Here is a 25,328-nt window from a genome sequence, read left to right as displayed (position 1 = left end):
CTGTTTGAAGTATTGGTCTGGTTTGTAATAAACTGCTGATTTTCTCTGGATGCAGTTCTGCTGCCTCTGTTTCATACTGCAATTGTGGATTGTTAATTTGTAATCTGTGTGCAGAATTTGAAATGTTGTACTACAAGGAGGTGTGGCAGTTTTGGTTGTGGGGTCCACTGATTAATTTCCAGGGATTCCTATATATCCAGGAACCCAAAAGAAATAAATTTCCATGTCTTGTGCATTTGGTGTTTAAACTAAATAGGCATGCATGGCATTTGTATGTCTGATTCTTAACCTAGCAAGAACAGTAAGAAACCTAGCAATCTTGCCTTCTGTTTAAAGTATTAGTACTTTCAACACAATAAGAGGAGATGAATCAAAAGGGTATTGCAATGCACATTGGGAATCAGTAAATATAATATTTTTATGGATGTGGCTCAGCGTTTGCATTCTATGGCTAGTTGTATTACGTGCAATGCTGCTACCTACAATCATTTGGAAGTTGTTCAGAAAAAACAGTGTCTGGGAAAACTGCTGCTGCTACTACTTTATTTTCTGATTTCAAGCCATCAGTGTAAATAGGAAAGTTAATAGGTTATTGTGTATTGAGAGTTATGAAAAATTGTTGTAAGTTTTCCTTAGGTAAGAATGCTTTGTTTCATGCTTGAAAATGGAAGCTAATGCAGGCAGGTAATACTATATTCCATGGTGGGAATGTAACCTTTGATAGATGGCTATGTTGTTCAGGTCAAGATCCTAAGTATAGCTCAAGATGAATGAATGGGCTGTTGATATTTTATTGAACTCTGTACGTGTTTTCTCAAATTAGTGCAAAGGGATGGAAAGGCTGGGTGATCAAGCACTGACTTTGTTTTGCAGTCATAATGCAATAACAGAGTTTGTCATCTGACAGACAAGGGCGATTCATGTTCTGCATAAAGTCTATAGACTGGAGATGTTCTATACATGCTCATCAAACTCATTAACTTGGGCCTGTTTACTAATTTTATTTACAGCTTCTTAAAGTTGTTGTTGTGGTTCTATTGATCATGCTTTGTGAAAAGAGTTTAGTTTGGTTTGGTTTTGATTTTATTGGCGCATTAGCTACAAAGGCTATAATGTGAAAAGAGAGAGAGAGAGAGAGAGAGAGAGAGAGAGAGAGAGAGAGAGAGAGAGAGAGAGAGAGAGAGAGAGAGAGAGAGAGAGAGAGAGAGAGTACTGTCTACTCTGTCTGGGGACAACTCAGGGTTGCTCAGCTATGGTGTTCATTGCAATTGCAAACAGAATAGCACTGAGGACTGATCCTTGGATTATTCCTTCTTGTAGAAACAGTTCGGAAAGGGAGGTTAATAATCTGAATTGAAATTTTCTGTTTTAAGAAGTAGTGGACAAATAATGGAAAATGACCAGGCAATCCAAAGTTGTGTACAGGGTTGTTAAAATTAAAGTATCCCTATGTAGAGGGCTCTAGAGTGAATTCTAAGGCCACTGAAGAGAAATTTGGACACTATATGGCGCTGTGGCCATATAGTGTCCAAATGGATGATACGATTGTTCAATACAAAATGGATGATACGATTGTTCAATGTATCATCCATTTTGGTCAACAACATTTTCCATTTGAAGAACAGCATTTTCTACAGCAGACATGTAACATGTCAACTAGAATAGCCAGCACATGACATCTAATGCTGACTTTCAGATCTGCCAGAGTTTGACATCCTTCCCGATACACCTGGTCCTTCAAAAACCCCACAACCAGAAGTCACATGGGGTAAGGTCCGGTGATCGGGGTGGCCAAGATGTCTGGAAACAGCGGCTGATGACCTGTTTGTCTGTAAAGTGTTGCCTTAGCAATCTTTGGACACAATGGTGGATGTGGGGGTGCCGTACCATCTTGCATGAATATGGTATCCTGAAGGCACCCCACATTGTTGCAGCTTTGGCATTGCGAAATTTGCCAACATTTCATAATATTGCTGTCCAGTGACGGAACAGGTGCGGAGTCCAGTCAGTGTTACCTGTTCAAAAAAATATGGCCCAATCATGAATGTGGCCATAAATCCAAACCACACTGTCCCTTTTGGAGAATGCAACAGGACCTCTTGGATAACTTGAGGGTTTTCTGTTGCCCAAATGTGAATACACACATTTGGGCAACAGAAGTTTGGGCAAACAGTTGTGTGTATTCACTTGTCCATTTAAGCAGAAGTGGACTTCATCACTCCAAAGGATGTTTCACAGCCAAGTGATATCCACTGTCATTCGTGGCAGAAACTGAAGTGCGTATGTGAAACAAATATCTGAATCATCACCATGCTTTAGCTGCTGTAGCATGTGCATCCTGTAAGGATGGTACCGCAACACCTGATGCATTACTAGCCTTAAAGTGGAATACGGCATGTCCACTTCACTAGAAACAGCTGGCATACTTGCGCTATCACGTGGAGATTGACTTGATAAATTCACGACAGCCATAGCCACATCTTCAATAAGAGAGAAGTCCACTTGTTTTGGACCTCTACCTGGTTGAACACCAAGATGTCCTGCCACTTCAAATTTTGCAATCATTTTGCGGAACAGCACCAACAGTCACAGGTTCACGCCTTATGTGCTTCTAACGCCGGAATTCTCTGATAGCCACATTGTTGCAGTTCTGATAGTACAGCTTCACTAATAGCACCTTTTCCTGTAGCGTTGTTAGCATTGCTGCTGTAGTGCAGGCAAACATCTACTGTATGATTTTGAAGAGACTGCTTTGCTTTTATACAGTACAGTAGAGCTGAGCAGTGGCACTGTGGCAATAACTTACGATTATGCAAATAACATAAGTTATCTGCATAATCGTAACTAAGATAGTTATGTGCCATACAGTGACAAATTTTGTAACTAATTTTTTTTCCCAATAAATGGCGAGCACATTCTTTACTGTACCTGTTGGCCAAATTTCTCTTCAGTACGAGTCTTAGAACTCGCTCCAGAGCCCTCTACATAGGGATATTTTAATTTTAACAACCCTGTACATTGTGGAGGATTCGACAGAGCCATACTGCATCATAAGCTATCTCAATATCAAAACTGGTGCTCAGCCTTAAGGAAAGTATTCAGACACGTAACTGTCGTGAGCTAGGCCATAATGTCTATGTGTCTGCAATTCTGCCCAGACACAATAGGAGGGATTATATGTTAAGGAGCCTTGTGGATTAACTCAAAACTTGAAGGAATCTGCAAGGCTTTAGGGGGGAAATTTCTATCAGCATGGCCCACACATGTAGGTAGAAGGAATTTGTTTTGTAGAGATGGGATACACTTAAACAAAGGTGGTTTGTTTGTTTGTTTGGTTGGTTGGTTTTTAGGAGCATTAGCAACTAAGGCCATATTGCTCCGGGATATGCGGTGGTCATTCCTTGACCTTTCCGCATCCTCCGTATTTGGTAGTGACGGGCTCGAACCCCGGTCTAATCAAGAAGCGTGTGCTGCGCACTGCTGCTCCTTCTCACGTGGCTACGGAGGCACCGTATCAAAGGTGGTGCAAAAGTTTTTGCCAGTATTATTGAGAATACCTTAAAGGTTCAGGGGAAACTGCTAGTTAGGGGGGATGTGGGTAATACTGACATGCGTTTATCTGATAATATTCATCAAAGTAACTCTTGCACATACCTTAAGAGTTCTTATCTGTTACCCCAACTGGACGTATTATCTAGATGTTCTGAGGGCAGAAACGTTTCACGTGAGCGGGTAGCTAATATCAGGGAAGAGAGCCTAAAAAACTCCAAGGGTTGTGTTAGGGTTGTTAAATATACAAGAACAGTAAATCTTAATTGTTTATACAGTAACGTTAGAAGTGTCATCAATAAAATGAGCGAATTCGAACTGCTGGTTAAAACAAGTAACGCGGACATAATAGGGCTTACAGAGACATGGTGCCACCCGGAAATTGGGGATGATGAGTTTAAGTACGGCTTGGTATAATGTATTTAGGAAGAATAGGGTAGATAGAAGGGGTGGTGGGGTAATGCTTCTTATCAGAAGCAGCCTGAGTGCGACGATAGCTTTCCGGATTCAGACATTTCACATGCTAGTATAGAGTCTGTATGGTGTGAGATAGTTGGAAACAAAGGTATAATGCGAGTAGGAGTAATCTACAGACCAGGTGATTGTGAAGATTATGACAAAAGCCTCTACATGCAAATGGAATGGGCAAGTAAGCGTCAATGCCTTATTATGGGTGATTTCAATTTGCCTCTAATTGATTGGAGTAAATGGGAAGGAAACTCGACATGGGGAACAAAATTTTTAAATCAACTAGATGACTGTTATTTGTATCAACATGTCAGGGAAAGTACTAGAGAAAAGAATATCCTAGACCTCATCATCACACATGAATCAGATGACATAACAGGGCTGACAGTAGAGGAACCAGTAGAAGGAAGTGATCACGGAGTTCTACGGTGGATGATGACGAGAGAGGTAGCAGAACTAAAAGGCAAAGGAATGGGTTTTAATTTCAGAAAAGGAAATTACGATGCCTTAAGGTACTACATGGCCTCTATTAACTGGGTAGATATCATGCAGAAAATGAATATATTTGAACTGTGGTACACTTTTAAAACATTAATCACAGATGCCTTGAATGCGTATATACCATTCAAAAAATACTCCACAAGGAGGGTTTCAAGTTGGATGAATAGTGAAGTTGCCACATTACTTGAGCAGAAAAAGGTGGCATGAAAAGGTTACAGAGCAATAAAAAGTACTGAAGCCTATAACAGCTACAAGGTGATGTGTAATAGAGCCACAGAAAAGGTTCGACAGGCAAAGGCAGTTTATAAGAAATCACTAGCAAACAGAGCAAAGAGGGGGAGATAAAGAATTCTTCACATATATAAATGCCAAGAAGAGCAGGACAAACCAGATCGGACCTTTACGTAAGGGAAAGGGGATAGTATTAAATACACCAGCTGCCGTTGCAGATGAACTCAACAGTTATTTTGCATCGATATTTACATATGAAAAGCCTTTTGTGGCAATGGGAAATTGTGGAGCGAAGTTAAAAAATATGTAATTAATGATATTGAAATTTCACAAGATTATTTAATGAAAAAACTTTCGAGCCTACAGACCAGTGAGGCTCCTGGAGTTGATGGAATATACCCTATAATCTTAAGGGAGGCAGCAAGCGAGTGCATTGAACCATTGAGGCTAATTATGCAAGCATCACTAGACTCTGGGGACATTCCCTTGGATTGGAAAAGTGCAAATGTATCTCCCATACATAAGGGTGGCTCTAAAAGTGAAGTTGGAAATTATTGACCTGTCAATCTGACTTCAGTAGTAGGGAAAATCATGGAGGCAATGATCAAGGGTGGAATTCAGGATCATTTGGATCGAATTGAAATTCTCAAGGATACTCAGCATGGTTTTGTAAAGGGAAAATCATGTTTAACAAATCTGGTTCGCTATTTCGAAAGGGTCACTCACGAGCTGGATTTAGTGAATAATTTCGACATTGTTTATTTAGATTTCAGCAAAGCTTTTGACTCAGTCCCACATGAGCGGTTGCTTTATAAGCTGGAACAGGTTGGAATCACTGGGAAAATCCTTAGATGGATAGAAGGATGGCTTCAGGGCAGAAGGCAGAGGGTTGTGATAAATGGCTATTCCTCAGATTGGGTTGATGTAAGAAGTGGGGTTCCCCAAGGATCAGTATTAGGACCACTGTTATTTTTAATTTTCATAAACAACATTGATGAAGGGACAGAGGGCGTGATGTCTAAATTTGCAGATGATGTTAAAATTGGTAGAGTAGTTAATGATCACTGTCGAGCTGAGCTTCTTCAGAGAGACCTAGATAGACTTCAGGAATGGTCAGAAAAATGGCAGCTATGCTTTAATCCAACAAAGTGTAAGGTATTACACCTGGGAAACAGTAATTCCAAAATAACTTATTCACTTGGTGGAGTTCAACTAAACCCAGTACTGGAGGAAAGGGACTTGGGTGTTACGATACGGTCAGCCATGAAATTCTCTGAGCATTGTAAACAGGTTGCAAGGAAGGCCCATGGTGTCCTATCGATGATCTATCGAACTTTTGCAAGTAGAGATAGGGACGTGATAATCCCATTATATAAGGCTTATGTTAGACCACACTTGAAATACTGTGTTCAAGTATGGAGACTGCACCTAAAGAAAGACATTGAGCTTCTTGAAAGGGTGCAAAGACAGGTAACTCGCCTGGTGAGATCGGCAAAAGGGCGTCCTTATGAACAAAGACTTTGAATATGTGGGTTGCAGAGTTTGGAAACTAGACACCTTAGAGGAGATTTAATTGAGGTGTTTAAGGCTCTGAGAGGCATCAGTAAAATGAATGAGGACAAAATTTTCAAGATTATAAATGATGCTAGAACTAGGGGACATAAATTCAAGTTACGGGCGGAAATGTTTAGATTGGACTGCAGGAAGTTTTATTTTAGCCAGCGAGTTATAAATTACTGGAATAAGTTGCCTTCGTGGACGGTAGAGGCCGACAGTTTGGGGAAATTCAAAGGTCATCTGGATAGTACTTTCGGGTAAGGGAAGCACATAGGATGATAGGTTTAATTTCCTTTTTTTTAATTAATTATTATTATTTATTTTTTTGTTTGTTTGTTTTTATCATTGTTTTGTTCGGATTTTTTTTTTTTTGGCTGGTGCAGCATAAGCCATAGGCTTTCTTGCACCATGCGGCCATTACTAATACTAACTGTGGCCCTTTAACTTTTAGCCCACATGAAGCACAATTTGAAATGAAGTTAGAGGACTTAAAAATCAAGGACATGTGGAGTGCAAATGCCTTAAAACTGAAACTGAGGATTTGGAAAGGCTAAAAGCTGCCCTTGCAACTACACAAAGGGATGCGATAGATGATTTGAAAATGCAAGACTAAATTGTGTTCGATGTGTGGAGTAGCTGTATCTAAATTTGAAAATATTTGTGTTTGGACTTCGCTCAGTTTTTGGTTTGACATATTTCTGTGGGGAAAAAATATCTTCGAACATGAACTATATTAAAAATAAATCAAGAAACTGTCTGAACAATGCAAGTCTCTTTGTACTTTCATGTCAGTAGGTTAAGCCATGTGCACTATTGAGGCCCTCGTGGTTAGCACAGTTGGTAGAATCACTGTCATCCCAACACCGGGTGGAAAAGACCCAAGTTCCAATCCCGTTGTTGATGGGAGGAATTTTTATGAGTCTTTTTCACAATGTGGCTGAGTTATTCAGTCTCAAGTGAGGGAAGCATATTAACCTTGTTCCCTGTATATCCATTATTCGCACCGACACACATGTGTGCATGCATGTGCACACACACACAAAAATGTGTGTGGGTCAGTGGAGAATAAGTTATTTTATTTTGGACCAACTAGTGAATCACTCGGCCTGATGGCATTGATCAGACAGTAACCTTCAAATGTCAGTTATCTCTTATAGATTACAACAGAACACAATTGAAAAAAAAAAAAAGATTCATGTTGCGTTATGCAAAGTAAGAAAATATGAAAGCTTATTTAAACAAAAAAAATAATAATAATAAAATAAACTTTATACTGACTGCCCTTTTGCAGTCAATATAAGGCTTGTTCATTCAGAACAAATGAACTGTAAAATAATAATCACTCCCATGTCAAAAAATTCATTATTTCTATCAATTACAGTTGATATAAAAAGGTGCAGGTGGGTATATTGCGGCATTTAACAATTATATTCTATACATGCATTAAGAATCTGCAGGTAAAGGACCCTCTTGGGTGGCACTGACTACAGTGTATTGAGGTGGGATTTATTTAAATACATAACTCAAAGGTAAAGGGAAATGCTTTTCCTTTCATAACGGTGAATAGAGTAGTTTCAGTGTTTCAGACCAACTGAAGATGTTACCAAAGCAAATTCTAAATAAGAAACATTCAAGAAAGTAAGCAAAGAAGATAACCGCTTTTCTGTAACAAATAAGAAAGGCTTAGACCTGAATAAATCTCAAATGAACAAATGAGACTTGTGACAGAGAAGAAAAAGGTATGGGATGAACATAAATTATCAGGCAATAGAGAAGCCTTTGGTAAATAGGAACCAGTCGGTAATCAAGTCACAGAGGAGGTTAGGCAAGCTAAGGCAGATTATGGCAAAAATGCAAAGAAAAGCAGCAAAGATTACGCATTAGTAGAGACATACTATGCAAGAAAGCAAGCAAAGAGCCTCCGTAGCCAGGTGGGAAGGAGCAGCAGTGCATAGCACACGCTTCTTGATTACACCAGGGTTCGAGCCCGTGACCACCAAATACGGAGGATGTGGAAAGGTCAGAGAATGACCACCGCATATCCCCGGAGCAATATGGCTTTAGTTGCTAATGTTCCTAAAAACCAAATAACAACAGCAAGAAAGCAAGCTTATACAGCATAGGCCAAAAAAAAAAAAAATTCCATTTCACCCACCCATTTGCTCCAAAATGTTGTCTATTTCTTTCCTTGAGTTTATTTAAGCTATCAACTTCCACAACAACAGATGGAAATTCATTCCAGCAGTCAACTACCCCTTGGCTAAAGGCAAGTTTCTGCACAACTAGTCTACAACTGACTTTCCTCAATTTGAATTTATGCCCCCCTGTCCAGTTAGTAATCTAAGTAAGTGGAAGGATCCCATCAGCACTGAACCTGCAAAAACCATTCAAGGACTTATACACCTCAATCAGATCACCTCACAGGTGCATAATCTCCAGATGCTGCAATTTGCAGAACTTAAACCTTTCTTTGTAAGGGGACCTTTTAGCTCCCCTCACCAATCTTGTTGCCGTTCTCTGTACTCATTCTAGCAGCTCTACATCCTTCCTAAAATGAAGCCTCCAGACCTGTGCAGTACTCAAGGCCTGTGGCCTGACCATTGCCTTATAAAAAGGGATAATCACCTTTTCCCTACTAGCAAAATTCCTGTATATCATTGACGACACCCCATGACCTGTTCTGGCAGCCTATCTGCAGTGCCAACAACTCTGCCAACCTTTGTATCATGTGAAACTTGGACATTAAGCTCAATATACCTTCATCGATATTATTGATAAATATAAAAAACAACAGTGGGGACTCCATTTATAACATTAGTTATTAGTGGACATAACTGCTAGTCCACAACAAGCAGCGTCCATCGATTACCTCTCTCTGTGTTCTCCCACTCAACCACTCTTTTATCCTTTGTAGCAATCTGCCTTTAATACCACTGCTTCAATTTTTACAGTAGTCTTCCATGCACAACAGTATCAAAACCTTATATGACATAAAAATTCTTTTTTGCATCCAGTTCAGACCAGTTGTGAAAAAATCAGAGTAAACAATCAAATTGGTCAAACAAGACTTCCCCTTAACAATGCTGTGTCTGAATTATTACTACAGTCTTGTCTAGTTGATCCTACGATGCTTCTTTAACCAGTTACTCCATTATTTTTCCCAGAACAGAAGTTAAACTAACAGGTCTGTAATTACTCGGGTCAACCTTTTATCCCCTTTGTGAATTGGGGATACATTCGCATATCTCCAGTCCGTGGAGACCTCTTCTGAGTCCAAGGATGCTCTCATAATAATAGCCAAGGGTTTGCTTACTTCCTTTGCCACCTCCTTTAATATAACTGAATAGATCCTTTCCAGCCCAGGTGCCTTGATTAACTTCAACAATTTCTCCTCCACTTTGCGCTCGGTTATTACAAAATCCTTTAGTTCCCTGCTATAGTTTGATAAGCTTCTGTCCTCCGCTTCTCTACAGAATTCCTCATTTGTGAATCTACATCCTTCCTAAAATGAGGCCTCCAGACTTGTATGAATTACTCAAGGCGTAGCCTGACCATTGCCTTATAGAGAGGGACAATCACCTCCTTTTCCTTGCTAGCAAAATTCAATCCTTTTTACACAATATATTACTCGTTTCCCTGACAATACTACAACCTACAACAACTAGTTCCTTTGGGACCAGTGCATTCTGCCTTGGGGGTTGCCGCTGTGTTGCGTGATATTCAAGTGCAAGCTCTGGCATTGATGTGGGCAGTTGAAAGCTTGATAGGCCCCTCAATTTAAATCCTTCGAGGGCATCCACCCTGTCCTTCAAGCTCTCATATAAGCCCATAACAATGCTGAGTTGGCGCCTGATTTCCTCGCACGCTTTACATTGCGCACACACAAAGATGTTCCCCTTGGCAATATCATGTTCTGTTCCTGATTGCGCCACAAACATCAAACAAGCAGTACATTTCAACAGACTGTGATTCAGAGGACAACCGCTCCCCCCTCAGTTCTCCCCTGAGCCACAGCACTTCCACTAGTTTGAGCCTTTTGCTTTGCTGTTCTGGTCTGAGTCATGATTTCTATTCAAGTTCAATAAAATTCCAATATAACCCTAAACCTATATCGCAATGCATTTATAACACTATATATATGTATTTCGGTATTGAATATTATCTCCGAGTTACATTATATGACTTTCTTATCCCCTGTCAACTTATATGTATTAATTTATGATGTTACGTTTGTAATAACTAGGTCGCTATATTTATTTAGTTAAAAAAGTACAATTCAATTGACAATGAAAAATAATGAGATTAATAAATTTTGCTGATTAATTGATACTACTATACTAGCTATCTAGTGTTCCATTAAACCTTATGCTAGCACACGTATCGTATAACAATGGCGGCAAGTTACGAACGGTTAATCTACGGACAAGAGGTATTATTTACTTTTCAAATTGCGCTATCTAAATTCAAAATAAACCACAGAGCTTGACTAGGTCTATAAGCTACTTATAGAAAATAATTTAATCTAACCATTAAGTCAATAAAGCAGCCAAGTATAACCAAAAACTTAGTGTTTGCGGGAGCTGCAAAACCTGTCCACGCGTGGATTTGATACCCTTACTGATACTAAGTAATAACCTACAAAATCTCTATCTAAATTCAATTTAAACTAAAGTATGGTTACTAGGAATATAAAGCAACTCTAAAAAATAAATTAATATGCCAATTTAAGTCAATAAAAAAGCAAAAACTTTTGGTAGATTTAAATCTTTAATGAAATTGTCAAGTTCACTATGTGTATACAGCTAGGGTCCAAAGTTGTGAATTTCTTTGTCACTATAGTTTATATATTCCTCTAAAATCACAAATGTCAGATTCAGCATCTGATGGCATATGTTCAAGAACAACTGGTGGAGGTGGTACCAGTAGTTCAGTTCCATGGGGTACTTGCCTTACAGCTGACGTCATGTTTTCAGGGTACAAAATGCTCTGCTTATTATTTGCATTATAAACGTGCTACATTTATGAAACAAGATGCAGAATTTATTACTGTGATCCCAAGGTTTCCTCCACACCATAGGAATGGCAAATGTCATGGCTTTCTCTGTACCACATTTTCAAAATCCCAAGCCCTCCACTCATGTATGGCACACTTTATGGGAAGGGGGCACAACTTTTATCTTGGTCACCTAATTTAATTCCAAAATGTGGCATATACATTTTTCACAGATGATGTTATATCCTGCCTTTATTTAGACTAAGGCGCATTTAGGGCTAGAGCCTCAAGCTGCGAACAAATTTAGACTATGTATATAAAGTGCTTAGCATCATAATACACAGCCATTTCTGAATAAACAGAAAATTTTTAAGGTGGCATCGTTTTAGGTTATATCTCTACCTTCACAACGAGTTGCCATGATATTGCACTACTTCGAATAAGTAACGCTTCACCTAAGGAGAAGACTAGTGTTACTTATTCTCAGATAGGTACCACCACCCAGACAGCACTGTTTCAGGGCTATTTGGCCCTTCGTCAGTGAGTGGGTAGGTACCCAAGTGATGCAATGATGGCAAAAACAGTTATGAAGTATAACTCCACAATATGAGAGATGCCTGATGGTGTATGATGTATTTAGACTAAGGCGCATTTAGGGCTAGAGCCTCAAGCTGCGAACAAATTTAGACTATGTATATAAAGTGCTTAGCATCATAATACACAGCCATTTCTGAATAAACAGAAAATTTTTAAGGTGGCATCGTTTTAGGTTATATCTCATATTGTGAATACCTTCACAACGAGTTGCCATGATATTGCACTACTTCGAATAAGTAACGCTTCACCTAAGGAGAAGACTAGTGTTACTTATTCTCAGATAGGTACCACCACCCAGACAGCACTGTTTCAGGGCTATTTGGCCCTTCGTCAGTGAGTGGGTGCCACCTTAAAACGATGCCACCTTAAAAATTTTCTGTTTATTCAGAAATGGCTGTGTATTATGATGCTAAGCACTTTATATACATAGTCTAAATTTGTTCGCAGCTTGAGGCTCTAGCCCTAAATGCGCCTTAGTCTAAATACATCATACACCATCAGGCATCTCTCATATTGTGGAGTTATACTTCATAACTGTTTTTGCCATCATTGCATCACTTGGGTACCTACCCACTCACTGACGAAGGGCCAAATAGCCCTGAAACAGTGCTGTCTGGGTGGTGGTACCTATCTGAGAATAAGTAACACTAGTCTTCTCCTTAGGTGAAGCGTTACTTATTCGAAGTAGTGCAATATCATGGCAACTCGTTGTGAAGGTATTCACAATATGAGATATAACCTAAAACGATGCCACCTTAAAAATTTTCTGTTTATTCAGAAATGGCTGTGTATTATGATGCTAAGCACTTTATATACATAATCCTGCCTTTATGTAACAAAATATAAAGGATGGTTCACACATCCATGAGTTCCATGGTTGTGTGAACAACTTAATGCAGAAGAAACACTTGCAGGTTTATATAGCTACCTGACTTGCAGGTATCAACATGTCTAAATGTCCAGACATTTCTATACCTGCCAGTCACAAAAAAAGTAGTATGCATATCACAAATACATGGAATGTGTAAGAAAACAATTCTTATTATTTGTAAATAAAGCTGCTTGTGATAGATAAAAATGATTTGGATTTTTAGAATAGACTAAAATTATATATTTTATATACTATCTAATATAATATATATATATATATATATATATATATTATATACTATCCTCCTAGTTAGCAAACTTCATACCCTTTAGTAATTTTAAATCTCCTGGACCATGTAAAAACTTCTCAAAGTGGGGAAACTCATTTGCAAAAACATGATATGAAATTATGAAATGATTAGATAAAATTTAACTCTTTTCATAAAATGAAAGCATATAATGAACAACATTGGGTTCTATTTACATTTCTTAAAATAATGCTATTACAATTACCATAATGAAAAGGCAATTTGAATAAAAAATAACTCCATACCTGAAAGTACTAGATACCAAATGATCAGGTGAACTTGGAGGCCAAAATGTTGTTGTCCAAGATCTTGCTTTATTTTCATCCATTCGGCCTACTCGTAACTTAGGTGGCTGTGAAATACGATGATTAAAAATGCTCTTTTCTTTCAAAACATCCCATATCCTCAAGTAGCGGTCACGGCTCGTAGATGCTATCTTCATTTCCTGATATTAAAACAAGTGAAATAAATCAAAAATAGCTTGTTCAGATTATTATTTAATATCATTTTAAAATGCACAAAAACACAACTGGAAATACACACCAAATTACCAAAAGGTACCAAGACATCTCTGAGATTTGAAAAAAATGAACCACACTCATTATCAGTGTGTCAGGAAGGCATGAAAGTAGTTTATTATAGGTATATAAAAGTAGCATGAAACTGCATTTTTGTCAGAAGTAAGCTGATCAACAAAATAAAGTAGGCAGGTTGAGATGCTGAGCTTAGTAACTTCCAATGAGGAGTCATCAGGAATTCTGTCAACCAGAACTTCGGGGAAACCACAAGCTTTTGATACTATTGCACATAAAAGATTGCTGTACAAATTGGAGCAGTGTGATTAAAAATGGCTGGCATTGATAAAGGGATGGTTGAGTTGGATTTTTTTTTTTTTTTTTTTTTTGATTTGGTAGTTGTTGGCGCATCGGCTTCTGTGGCCATATTGCACCTCCCAAGGTTTTTTTGCAGTACTTTGATCCAAGCCTGAGGCGGGAATCGAACCCGCGACCTTTGGGTTGCCGGGCAGGTACTTAACCCACTCGGCTAGCCCGGTCGGCTGGTTGAGTTGGAGAAGGCAGAGTAGTAATCAATGGACACTGCTCTTCGTGGACTAATGTTATTAGTGGAGTCCCCCAGGGTTCAGTGTTCGGCCCATTTTTGTTTTCTGTATTTATCAATGATATTGATGAAGGCGTATCAGGCTTAATGTCCACATCTGCAGATGGTAAAAAGATTAGCTAATGACAATAATGACAGTGTGCTCATGCAACAGGATCTAGAAAGGTTAGCAGATGGACCGAGAAATGTTGTTGTTGTTTTGTGGTTTTTAGGAGCATTAGCAACTAAGGCCATATTGCTCCGGGAATATGTGGTGGTCATTCCCTGACCTTTCCGCATCCTCCGTATTTGGTGGTCACAGGCTCAAACCCCGGTCTAATCAAGAAGCGTGTGCTACGCACTGCTGCCCCTGCCCACCTGGCTACGGAGGCGCCTAGGACCGAGAAATAGCAATTGAAGTTTAACACTGCCAAATACAAAGTACAGGCGATCCCTGCTTAACGCTGATAATTCGTTCCGGAAAAACAGAGCTAAGTGAATCCGCAATAAGTGAGCACCGCATTCCCATAAGATAACATACGTATTTGTGAGTTGCAGTCGGTGCCATAGGATATTTCCTAATCAATAAGAAACGGTAGTGAAAAGATGCACAAATGTCGATCAAAATATTTAATATTCAAATATTTGTACATATAAAATATTCTGCATTACATACGTATATAATTATGTGGAACTACTTACGTATCAAAATTAAACTTAAAATTCCAATTAAAATCATGAATTTAATTGATTTTAATTGATGAATTTAATCGTGAAAAATGTGTCAATTTTGGGTTGTACTTTGGCCCTCTTCCTGGTAAACTAAAAGGGGTTTTAATTTTAAATCTCCTGCAGAATTACCACCCAACAATAAAGTCACCCGATCCTTCGCCACTTTGAAACCTGGCATGTTTTTTTCTTCTTTTAGGCATTCCTTTCCAAAAAAGTCCTGCTTCATCTATAGGTTAAAATCTTGTTGAGAAGCATAACACATAATACCTCTCTTCAATAATTTTAACAAGTTCTTTTTTGAAAGTTTCGGTTCCTTGATCTGCACTTGAGGCTTCTCCCTGGATTTTAAATCTATTCAACCAGCCTTTCCAAGTTTTAAATGGTTCCACTTTTTTTTTTTTAGGTGAGTTTTCTTCAGATCATCATAAAAAATAATCTCTCTCCTCGCTTATAATATTTAACTTAACTGAATTCTGCATTGGATATTATCTTCAATAAAATTATTTAGAAGTCTCTCCATTTCAATCCTAATAGCTGGGCCTAGTCCTAATTGCTTGCAGTGGAACAGCTGTCTTTCCCGCTCTAAAATTAATTCTTTATTTTTTATATTTCTTACAGTTAAACTTGCCAGTCCTAAAATATGGCACACATCCGCTTGTCATTGATCAGAATCAAATCGTTTCAAAACATCTAATTTAATTTTCAAATTCAGTCTTTTTCGTACATTTGTAGTCTTCGTTCTGCATCCATACGTTGTTGCTTTTTTATTTTTATCCGCCATTATTAACACTTCAAAAATGTAACTGCATTGGTTGCATTAATTATGATATAATGTTCAAGTTAACTGTCTGTTACGAACAATGACTAATACTGTACTGAGTGATGACTAGACTTCAGATAAATGCATATAATGCAAATATTACAAGCAACATAACTTGATCATTTTTTAAAATGTTGATCTCGGAACCATGTAACAAGTCACTGTACTGCAATTAAATTAGCGTGTGAGAAAATTTCACTGAGCATGCGAAAATTCTCAAGTCGGTGTGGGAAACGTTTTAATGCTGTTTTGCTATTCATTTTCAAGTTATCGACTTCATCAAATGAAACGATTTCATTAAATATGCCAAAAATGCAATCTGTAAAAGAACATCGTGAAAAAAGTGGTTATAATATAAGAACAGCGTTATAGCGAATCAGCATAAGTGAACCGCATTATGAGGGCCTGCTGTACTGCATATGGTTACCAGTAACTCTTAGAGTAATGTACTAACTGTGTGGTCCTACACTCAGGGTAGAGGAAAATGAAAAAGAGGTAATTGTGCAGTCAGATATGAAGTTCTCTGAACAATGCAGACAGGCTGCTAGGCCAACTCATGGGGAATGATATACAAGAAGTTTGCAAGCAGGGATAAGGAGGTGATTATCCCATTGTATAAGGCAATGGTCGGGCCACATCTTTAGTACTGCATACAGGTCTGGAGGCCTCATTTTAGGAAGATGTGGAGCTGCTGTAACAAGTACAGAGAAGGGCAACGAGATTGGTGAGGGGAACAAAGGGGTGCACTTACAAAGAAAGGCTTAAGTTCTGCAAGTTGCAGCATGTGGAGGCTAAGCGCCTGCAAGGTGATCTGATCAAGGTGTATAAGGCCTTGAATGGTTTGAGCAGGCTCAATGCTAACAAGATACTTCTGCTTGCTCAGATTAAGAACCTGAGGGGGCATAGATTCAAATTGAGGAGAGACAGTTGTAGAATAGATGTACAGAAGTTTGCCATTTTGGCCCGATTAAGCGGCTGCCCCAATTATCCGAAGTTTTACGTAAATGGTTAAAAATACAATGGACCCCACTTTACAATTTGTTGACTGTACAATCAAATCACATTACGATGGAGTCACCATAGTAAAGTACCGTTCACTATACGATGTGTAGTAAGCGCCAGTCATTGTGATCACGTTTGTGAACTGAATTTTAATTCTATTAAACAGCGATTCTAATTAGCAAAAATAGGAGGAATATTATCCACAGGCTATAAAAGTAAAGATATATTATAGCACAAATTTACCCTTTATTACCTTACCAATTAAAAAATTAAATATGTGAAAATCGGAAGAATATACATGATAATTGGAATAATTAATACATACTGTAATATGTACATACAAACTAGTTGACATTTCTGTTCACTGACATTTGTGGGTGGGGGTTAAAATTTAAAACAGTAAAAAGATAAGCAATCAATAACAAAGAACACAGAACACACAAATTGCAAGTAACACAATATGCGCAAGTGAGAACGGAGTAACGAGTTACAAAGCTTTAAAAATAGGAATGAAGAGAAGATTCTGAAAATTAATTTTTTTATGATTGTAGATTTCATGGAAGTGTAAATACATTTCACCATAATAACCCACAGAATTCCGGCTGTCGGTGTTATTGCAAATTCAGTAAGATCGAGTTTACTGTCCGTTTATGATAGATTTCACTAACAGAAAAGCCCAATAAACAGGTGACTGCTAATTGTTTTTATTGATTTATGGTTGTGACCTCCAGAATTTCGACCGAACCACGTGGTACTGTCAGAGACAATCGTAGGGTAATTTCCAGTGCTGCGGTCTCCTGCCCCGATTAAACGGCATGCTGTCCCAATTAAGCGAAGTAAACCCTGACTATTTTCTCGATTGGTTTCTGTTTTTTAAGATTTGCCCCAAATAAACGGCTGCCCCAATTAACCGGTGGCCCAAATAACCAGAATCCACTGTATATGTGTTTAAGAATAGCTAAGCCTGATAAAGTTTGCATAGATGGAGGTGAAAAGTACACAAAGTGCCAATGAACAGAAGTGTAAGAATTAGTAGAAAAAAAGAAGTGTTGTAGTTTTGCTATCCCAGTTTTGATGCTGTGTTGGGAGGCAGAAATTGAAACTGAGTTGGAAAATCCCTAAGTGATTTCAAATTAAGAGGATGACTAGGAGCGTTATCTGGTGCAAGGATCAACAATGAGATTTCAAAGACAACACTGTTCTAACCACAGGTACAGGAAATGCTTTTGCAGACTGTATAAAGAATCCTTCACTATTAGCATAAACAACATTATTAACAGAAAAAAAAAGGCATGCAGGTAAGTTATTAACCACATGAATATTTTCAAAAGCAGAGTATTAGAACAGATAAAAAACAAAAATAGAAACCATAATAATTATACCTCGAAAAAAGAACCCCATTCCCCTTCTAATATAATGTTAAATTCACCCACAAAATTTATACACACAAATATTAGACACCAAACAGATGTCTAATCCTACAACATCGATATCCCTATTCTCTTGCTCTCTCTAAATACCTCACCCTCTGGTACAAACTATTACTGGCTCCAAGAGAACTTAATTGAAGTTTTGACTCAATTCTTAGTTTCAGAGTACAGAATAGAAAATATATAAATAAAATTAATTGTAAGCTGTCTTGGTGTGGGAGGCTGATAGTGTCATAAGGACAGCATTATTACGGATTCCAATTGGGTACAAGGTTAATACCATGGTCAAGATTTTTGCAGCTCCAGCAAATGCAAAATTTTCATTTATATTTAGTCGTTTTATTGACTTAATTGTTAGTATGAATCAGAGCTGTAATACTCAATACGTTCTACCCTGATATTAATATTGTAAAATAATAAGAGGAGTTTACCTCAATATTGAAAATAGGGATATCGATGTTGTAGAATACTTTCGTATGATACTCTCCAGAAATTAAAACAAAAAAATCGAAAACTTACATTAGAGTAAAAAATAAATAATTAAAAACCAATTTAACACAATTTAAATCAATTTAACGCAATTAAAAATTAAAAAGAATCTAACGAAAATATTCAACACGATTTTCCTTCCTGAAGCTGACAATGCTTTTCGACCCACAGTCGTGACCACAGGAATGAAAATTACCGAATAGGGTTCAACCTGAAACTTAAATAGTGATTATTTGTCTTCGCGCATGCGCGTAAAGGTCCACACATCGGAGATAAAATATGGCCGCCTAACATTAACAGAATTCTCGTGTAATTTAATTTCTATGGTTTCTGCAATTAATAGTCGCGTATAATGTTGAACATTAAGTATTTTGGCCTCATTAAATAAAAAAGTATGTTTTTCGTTAATGGCATGAAGATGAGGAAATAAGGGTTGGGGAGGAGAGAGTAAACTGCAACTCGTCTATGACTATCTCAGTACAAGAGCATCAATCAGCACAGAATCCAAAAGGATGTTTTCTGCAGTTAATTAAATAGTACCAAAATTAGATCCAGTTTAAACGATAACACTACTAAGTTTAATAGCTCACTTTATTCGGACAGGTAGCGTGGATGCTTATTTTTTTGTTTTTAGAAGAACTATAGGTTTCACAAAATTTGCTAAAATATTTATTATTATAATAAAAGTTTGATTTAAAACGTGAATTCAAGTAATTACTTTTTTTTTTTTTTTTTTTTCATGAAAACAAACATGAGAAGTATTAGAATCTATAGTACTTAGTACCGTGCTTGGGTTGGAGGTTGAGAAGACAGAAGAAGATATTTGTTGACATTAGACTTGAACTTCTGTAACTGTAATTTTCAGGAAATACATATGAAGGAAGGTTGTTCCAGAAAATGGCAGTTCAATGAATAAACGAGGAAGATGAAAAATTGGTTCTGTGAGTTTGAAGTTGGACAGTAAATGGATGTTGACTGGTGTCGGCACGTGTTGGGACTGTTTTGAAAGAGAGAGCAGGAATTATAGAAGCCAATTCAAAACCACAGTGCCCATGGAAGTATTTGTAGAAAAGGCATGCAGCAAAAACAGTACATCTATGAGACGGAGTGCAGAAACTCTGTTAGAGAGGAGTCATTAATTAACCTAACTGCCCTTTTCTGAATGGAATCTAGAAATCTCAGAGGGGTTTTGGGTGCACCGCCCAGATGTGAGAACAATATTCCATGGTAGGCAGATTTGCAATTTGTACAGAGTGAACAGCTGTTTGGAAAAAAAGTAACGCCGAGAGTGAAAGAGAAAACCAAATTTTTTAGATGCAGAAGAAGCAATATTTATAATTTGCTTGTGCCAGGAGAGATTAGAAGCCAGGGTAATCCCTGAAAGAGATATATCATTTTGCTTAGAAATCGGAGTGTCACCAAAGATAAGCATAGGAGCAGAAGAATCCTTTTTGCGAGATATAAGACAAGACTGAGTTTTAAAAGGATTGAAATTGACTTAGTTGTCTTTGCCCCACTGGAGAATTACCTGGAGATCGGCATTTAAAGAATCGTTAGCAGATATTCGAGAAGTTGAAGCTGATTGAGCAGGGCAAGGTTTCTCAAATGGAAACTGGAATGCACTGTGCTATCATCAGCAAAACTATGGATAGGATTTCCAGTCAATGAAAGAAGGTCATTAATATACAAGAGGAAAAGAGTGGGTGAAAGAACTGAACTTTGGGGACACCAGCATGAGTGGAGAAGTTAGAAGACGGAGAGCCATCTACCATTACCCTCAGTGAGCAATCAGAGAGAAAACTGGATAACCAATTACAAAAAACAGTTGGCAAACCATAAGATGGAAGCTTGTTTAGAAGACCTTTATGCCAAACACAATCGAAAGCCTTTGAGATGTCAAGCGCAACTACTTGTGTTTCACTGCACTTTTCCATTGAATTTGTCCATAAATGGGTAACTTAAGCCAGAATATCACCAGTGGATCGACAGAATCCATACCGTTGATCGCTGATCAGACTCAAGGTTTCTAGGTAGTTTAAGAGTTTGGGGTTGATTGATTTCTCCATTACTTTAGAAAAAGTAGAGCAAATTTCCAAGCAAAAGGAAAAACACCTTTGGAATAAGAAAGTGAAAAAAAGGCAGCAAACAACAGAGTAAGTTCAAGAGCACAGGTTTTGAGAACAAGTGGAGAAATACCATCAGGACCTGGAGCTTTCTTATCATCGAGATTCGTCAAAATCCTTCTGACATCCTTTTGACGGAAGACCACAGGATGCATTGAATTGAGCATGTTGGGAATAGAGGGAGGTGTTTTACCAAGATCATTAATACGTGTGCTGGAAGAAAAATGGGATGCTAGAAGGTCAGCTTTATCCTTGGCTGAAGTGACAACAGAACCATCTGGTTTTGACAGAGGTGGGAGCAGAGATGGGAAAAAGTTGTGGCCAATAGCTTTGGCAAGAGACCGGAATGCTCGGCTACCATTAGGGCAAGAAGCAACTTTTCTACTATTAGCCTGTTCAAAATCTAGTTTGGACTGATTAATAACTGCTTTACAATTGGTGTAGGCAGAAAATGAAACTGGAGAATTGGAAATAAACCATTTACAATATGCAACATTCTTCTCTTGAACAGCCTTAGCACATTTATTGGAAAACCAAGGTTTGGATAAAGGACGAGATTTTAAAGTGGAGTGTGGAATAAAGGATTCCATTCCTCCAAGAATAATTTCACTGACACGATCAGAGCAAACTTTAACATCAGAACTTTCGAAACAGTAGTCCGACCAAGAATAAGAAGAAAAGAAATCTCGCCAGTCATCCCATTTTGCATTCTTGTAATGCCAAACAATACGAGGTTGGGTGTAGCCATGAGATAAAGGCTCCACTGGAGAAGAGACAATCACCAAGTTGTGATCTGAGGTACCTAAATGAACACTCACTTCGACGGTGTACTTGGAAGGATTTTTTGTAGAGTAGAGTAGAGGTAGCAAGCGTGTTGGCTGTACGGTTAGGATTGTCCGGTATTCTTGTAGGTAAATGTACAATCTGTGCAAAGTCATTAGAAATTGTAAAAGCCTCAGGATCTCGACCAGCTGGGTCGGTGTGACTAGAAAACGGAAGCCAGCTGGAGTTGTGAACATTAAAATCACAAACGAAAATTACCTCACTGTTAGAAAAGTTGGACTGGAGAAAGTAAAGTTGCAAAGAGAGGAAGTCAAAGAACTCCAAGTGATTAGTGGAGTTGGGAGAATGGTAGAGACTGCAGATAAATTTGACACAATGAGGTAGAGAGATTTTAAGCCAGAGAAAATCGAAGAGAGGAGATTCCAAATTACCAATTCTCTAACAGGGAATGTCGGAACGGAAATATGCACAAGTACCACCATTGAGGCGAAAGGAATCATACAGCGAATAATTTGGGAAACTGAGATGAGCAATATTTGAATCAACGGATAACTGAGATTCTGTCAGAATAAGTACATGGACATTGTTGAGATTTAAATTGAGACCATGTATATTTGTGAAATGAACTAGGAAGTGTTTGGGCGGTTTAGATCTTTTTGCAGATAAGCTTGCTCTATTAGTTTGACAATTCATGGTGTATTCAATAGTAAGAAAAAGTGGGTGGGACATGCTGTATGAAGTAATGAAATTTTTGGATAGCGTACACATGGTAAGAATATACCTAGATCCTTGGCATAATGTGGCCTCGACAATGTCCCCCCCCCCCCACACACACACTACTTGGACTCGCTCCTTCACTATCTGGCAGAGTAGAGGTAGCAAGATTATACACTAGCTGATCCGGAAGCCTCCTAGAGAGTTACCAATAGGTTCGGTCCAGTGTACTAACAAGCAGCCGGCCTGTGAACACCGTTTTAAAGCTGTACCCTCGAAATGTAAGGAAGATTGGATCTAACCATGATGTTCATCATAACCTCAAAAGTCATCAGTCATACTGCATGATGGAAGAGATGGGGAAGAGTGAAACGGAACTTGGCTCTGAAGACTAAACATGGGTTCCACCACTTCAAGCCTCCAATAAGCAAATTGGTGGTATTGCACCGGTTGATGAGAGTCATCTACCACCTAGTGTTACCTGGTAACACAGAGGAGTGACATTTCTCCATGTGGTTTGGGCGCCACAGCTCGACCCCTGCTTACGTTGGTTCATACCTGGGTGGTCACCCACAGTGTGCTTGTGCATGGAGGTTATACCTAGGATTACTAACAGTCCCAACAGAGGATTTGGCTGTCATAGACTGTCCGACTTCACCAAATTTGGGTGTACATGACTTGAATGTCACCAGAATATCAGTTCCATCAACGTTTTAGACGCTCAGGTAGACAGTACAGCTTGTCTGGCATATCTGAGAGAATGTCTGTGACATCCTCAAGGACCTGTTTTGTCCTTACTTAATTGTCATCAAAATTTATAGCGAAAAATGTTTTTTTTTTTTTTTTTTGGAATACTGGGTATTAATATTGGTATCAGGGTTTCATAAATTAAAAATACCATAACACCGGTATTAAGATTTTGAACGGTATTGTGAGCCCTAGAGTAGGGGGTTATACTGTTAGTTAAGAAACACACAAAATCTAAGGAAGTGCATCCAGTTGACACAGGTGGACAGTGCAATGTTAAGTCTGTTTGGTGGGACAAACACTGGGAAAGGGAAAATGAGAGTAGGAGTATGTTATAGGCCTAATGATGCTGATGAGTACAATGAAAAGTTGTGCAGAGAAATAGAATGGGCCAGTAAATCAGAATGTCTTGTAATGGGGGATTTTAACTTACCAGATGACTGGAAGTTGTGGATTGGTCACTCGCACGCTAGCAAGACCTTTTGTGGATTTATTGGAGGATTGTTTTCTACAGCAATATGTTCAAGGGGCAACCAGAGGAAGTAATACCTTTGATCTGATTATCAGCAGTGATTATTCATGCATTAAGAATTTGCAGATAAAGGCACCACTAGGTGACAGTGATCACAGTGCACTGATGCGGGGTTTACTTAAAGATGTAAATACGATCAAGGGTAAAGGGAAGGATTTTTGTTTTCGTAAAGGTGACTACAGAGGTCTCAGACAGTTTTTAAATTCTATAGAGTGGGTTCAACTGATGATGTTACCAACAATGAATTCTAAATGGGAAGCCTTCAGGGACTTAATCTTGGAGGCTACTAGGCTTTTCATACCAACTAAGAAATATTGTTCAAGGTTCATGCCTAAATGGATGTCGGATGAATTAATGAGGCTCGTGGCAGAGACAAAAATGCATGGAATGCATATAAATTATTAGGCGACACAGAAGCCTATGACAGATATAAGCTAGTCTGCAATCAGGTAACAAAGGAGGTTAGGCAGGTGAAGACATATTACGAGAAATCTATGGCAAAGGACGCACAGAAAAACAGCAAAGAGGTCTTTACTTATGTAAACTCTAGAAGGAAGAGGATGAATGAGATTCGTCCGCTTAACATAGATGGTTCGACTATTGATGATCCTGCTCAAGTAGGTGATAAACATAATGAGTATTTTGCATCTACATTCATGCATGAGGAGTTACCCAAGGAGGGGAATGCCAGAAATTTATCGAACTCTAACAGGGAGCTAAGTGATTTTGTGATAACTGAGAGCAAAGTGGAGGAGAAATTGTTGAAGTTAAACATAAAAAAAGGCACCTGGGGCAGATGGAATCTATCCAGTTATAATGAAGGAAGCAGCAAGGGAAGTAAGCGGGTCCTTAGAGGATCCATTGTTGTTTTGTGTATTTATCAATGATATCGTTGAAGGTATATCAGTCTTAATGTCCAAGTTTGCAGATGATACAAAGGTTGGCAGGGTAGTTAATGACACTAAAGACAGTATGCTACTGCAACAGGATCTATAAAAGTTAGAAAGATGGGCTGAGAAGTGGCAACTGAAGTTTAACATTGACAAATGCAAAATACTGCATATGGGTAGCAGTAACCCCACCATTAACTAATGTTAATGCTAATTACAGGAATGTATGAGGGCTGTTCAAGAAAGAATGATCATAAATTTTTTTTTTTTTTTTTTTCAAAACAAACTTTTTTACTAATCGTCCATATTTTGATTCCTTTTCAAAGTAGTCACCATTTGATGAAATGCACTTACTCCAACATTTCTGCCATTCTTCAAAAATGTGGTGGAAGCCATTTTTTGACATAGTTTGAGAATCACTTCCAACATCTTTACAACAACTTCTGACTACTGGAAAAATTTTCCTCACATATCCTTCTTTAACTTTGGAAATAAAATAAAATTGTAGGGTGCAAGGTCAGGGCTATAGGGCGGATAAGGAACACATCTGACTTTAATGCTGGCTAAGTACTTGATCACACTAAGAGCAATGTGAAGTCTCACATTGTTGTGATGCAGAATCCACTCACTCACATGCAGCTGTGGTCATTTGCGACAAATATGACCTGCAAAGCGTGCAGTACAATTCTGTAGTAAAGTCCTGTAACAATCATATTACTGACACAATACGTTGGTAAAATATTCCTTGAATGTCAAAAAAAAGAGATCACCATAATCTTGCCTGCAGAACTGACTAAAGGGAATTTTCAAATATCCTGTGCACCCTTATAATGCCATCAAGTAGAGACTGATGTTTGTGGCCATCTTCAGTCGCTTACCAACATATTTCGGATA

At 38.3% G+C, this 25,328-nt stretch overlaps 1 protein-coding gene across 1 annotated transcript in view; it reads right to left on the bottom strand.

Moving 5' to 3' along the window:
- The window catches only part of LOC150078034 (gem-associated protein 5-like), a 155,742-nt gene that overhangs the window by 74,946 nt on the left and 55,468 nt on the right, over positions 1–25,328 (bottom strand). Inside the window, exon 4 of the mRNA XM_090384436.1 lies at positions 13,320–13,519. Coding sequence (XP_090240562.1) covers positions 13,320–13,519 — 200 coding nt within the window. The remainder of the gene's footprint in view (positions 1–13,319; positions 13,520–25,328) is intronic.

The sequence above is a fragment of the Mastigoproctus giganteus genome, chromosome 11 (assembly GCF_048544385.1).
Source record: "Mastigoproctus giganteus isolate SK-2022 chromosome 11, ASM4854438v1, whole genome shotgun sequence".
Lineage (NCBI taxonomy): Eukaryota > Metazoa > Arthropoda > Arachnida > Uropygi > Thelyphonidae > Mastigoproctus > Mastigoproctus giganteus.
This window is presented reverse-complemented; position numbering and strand designations above follow the sequence as displayed.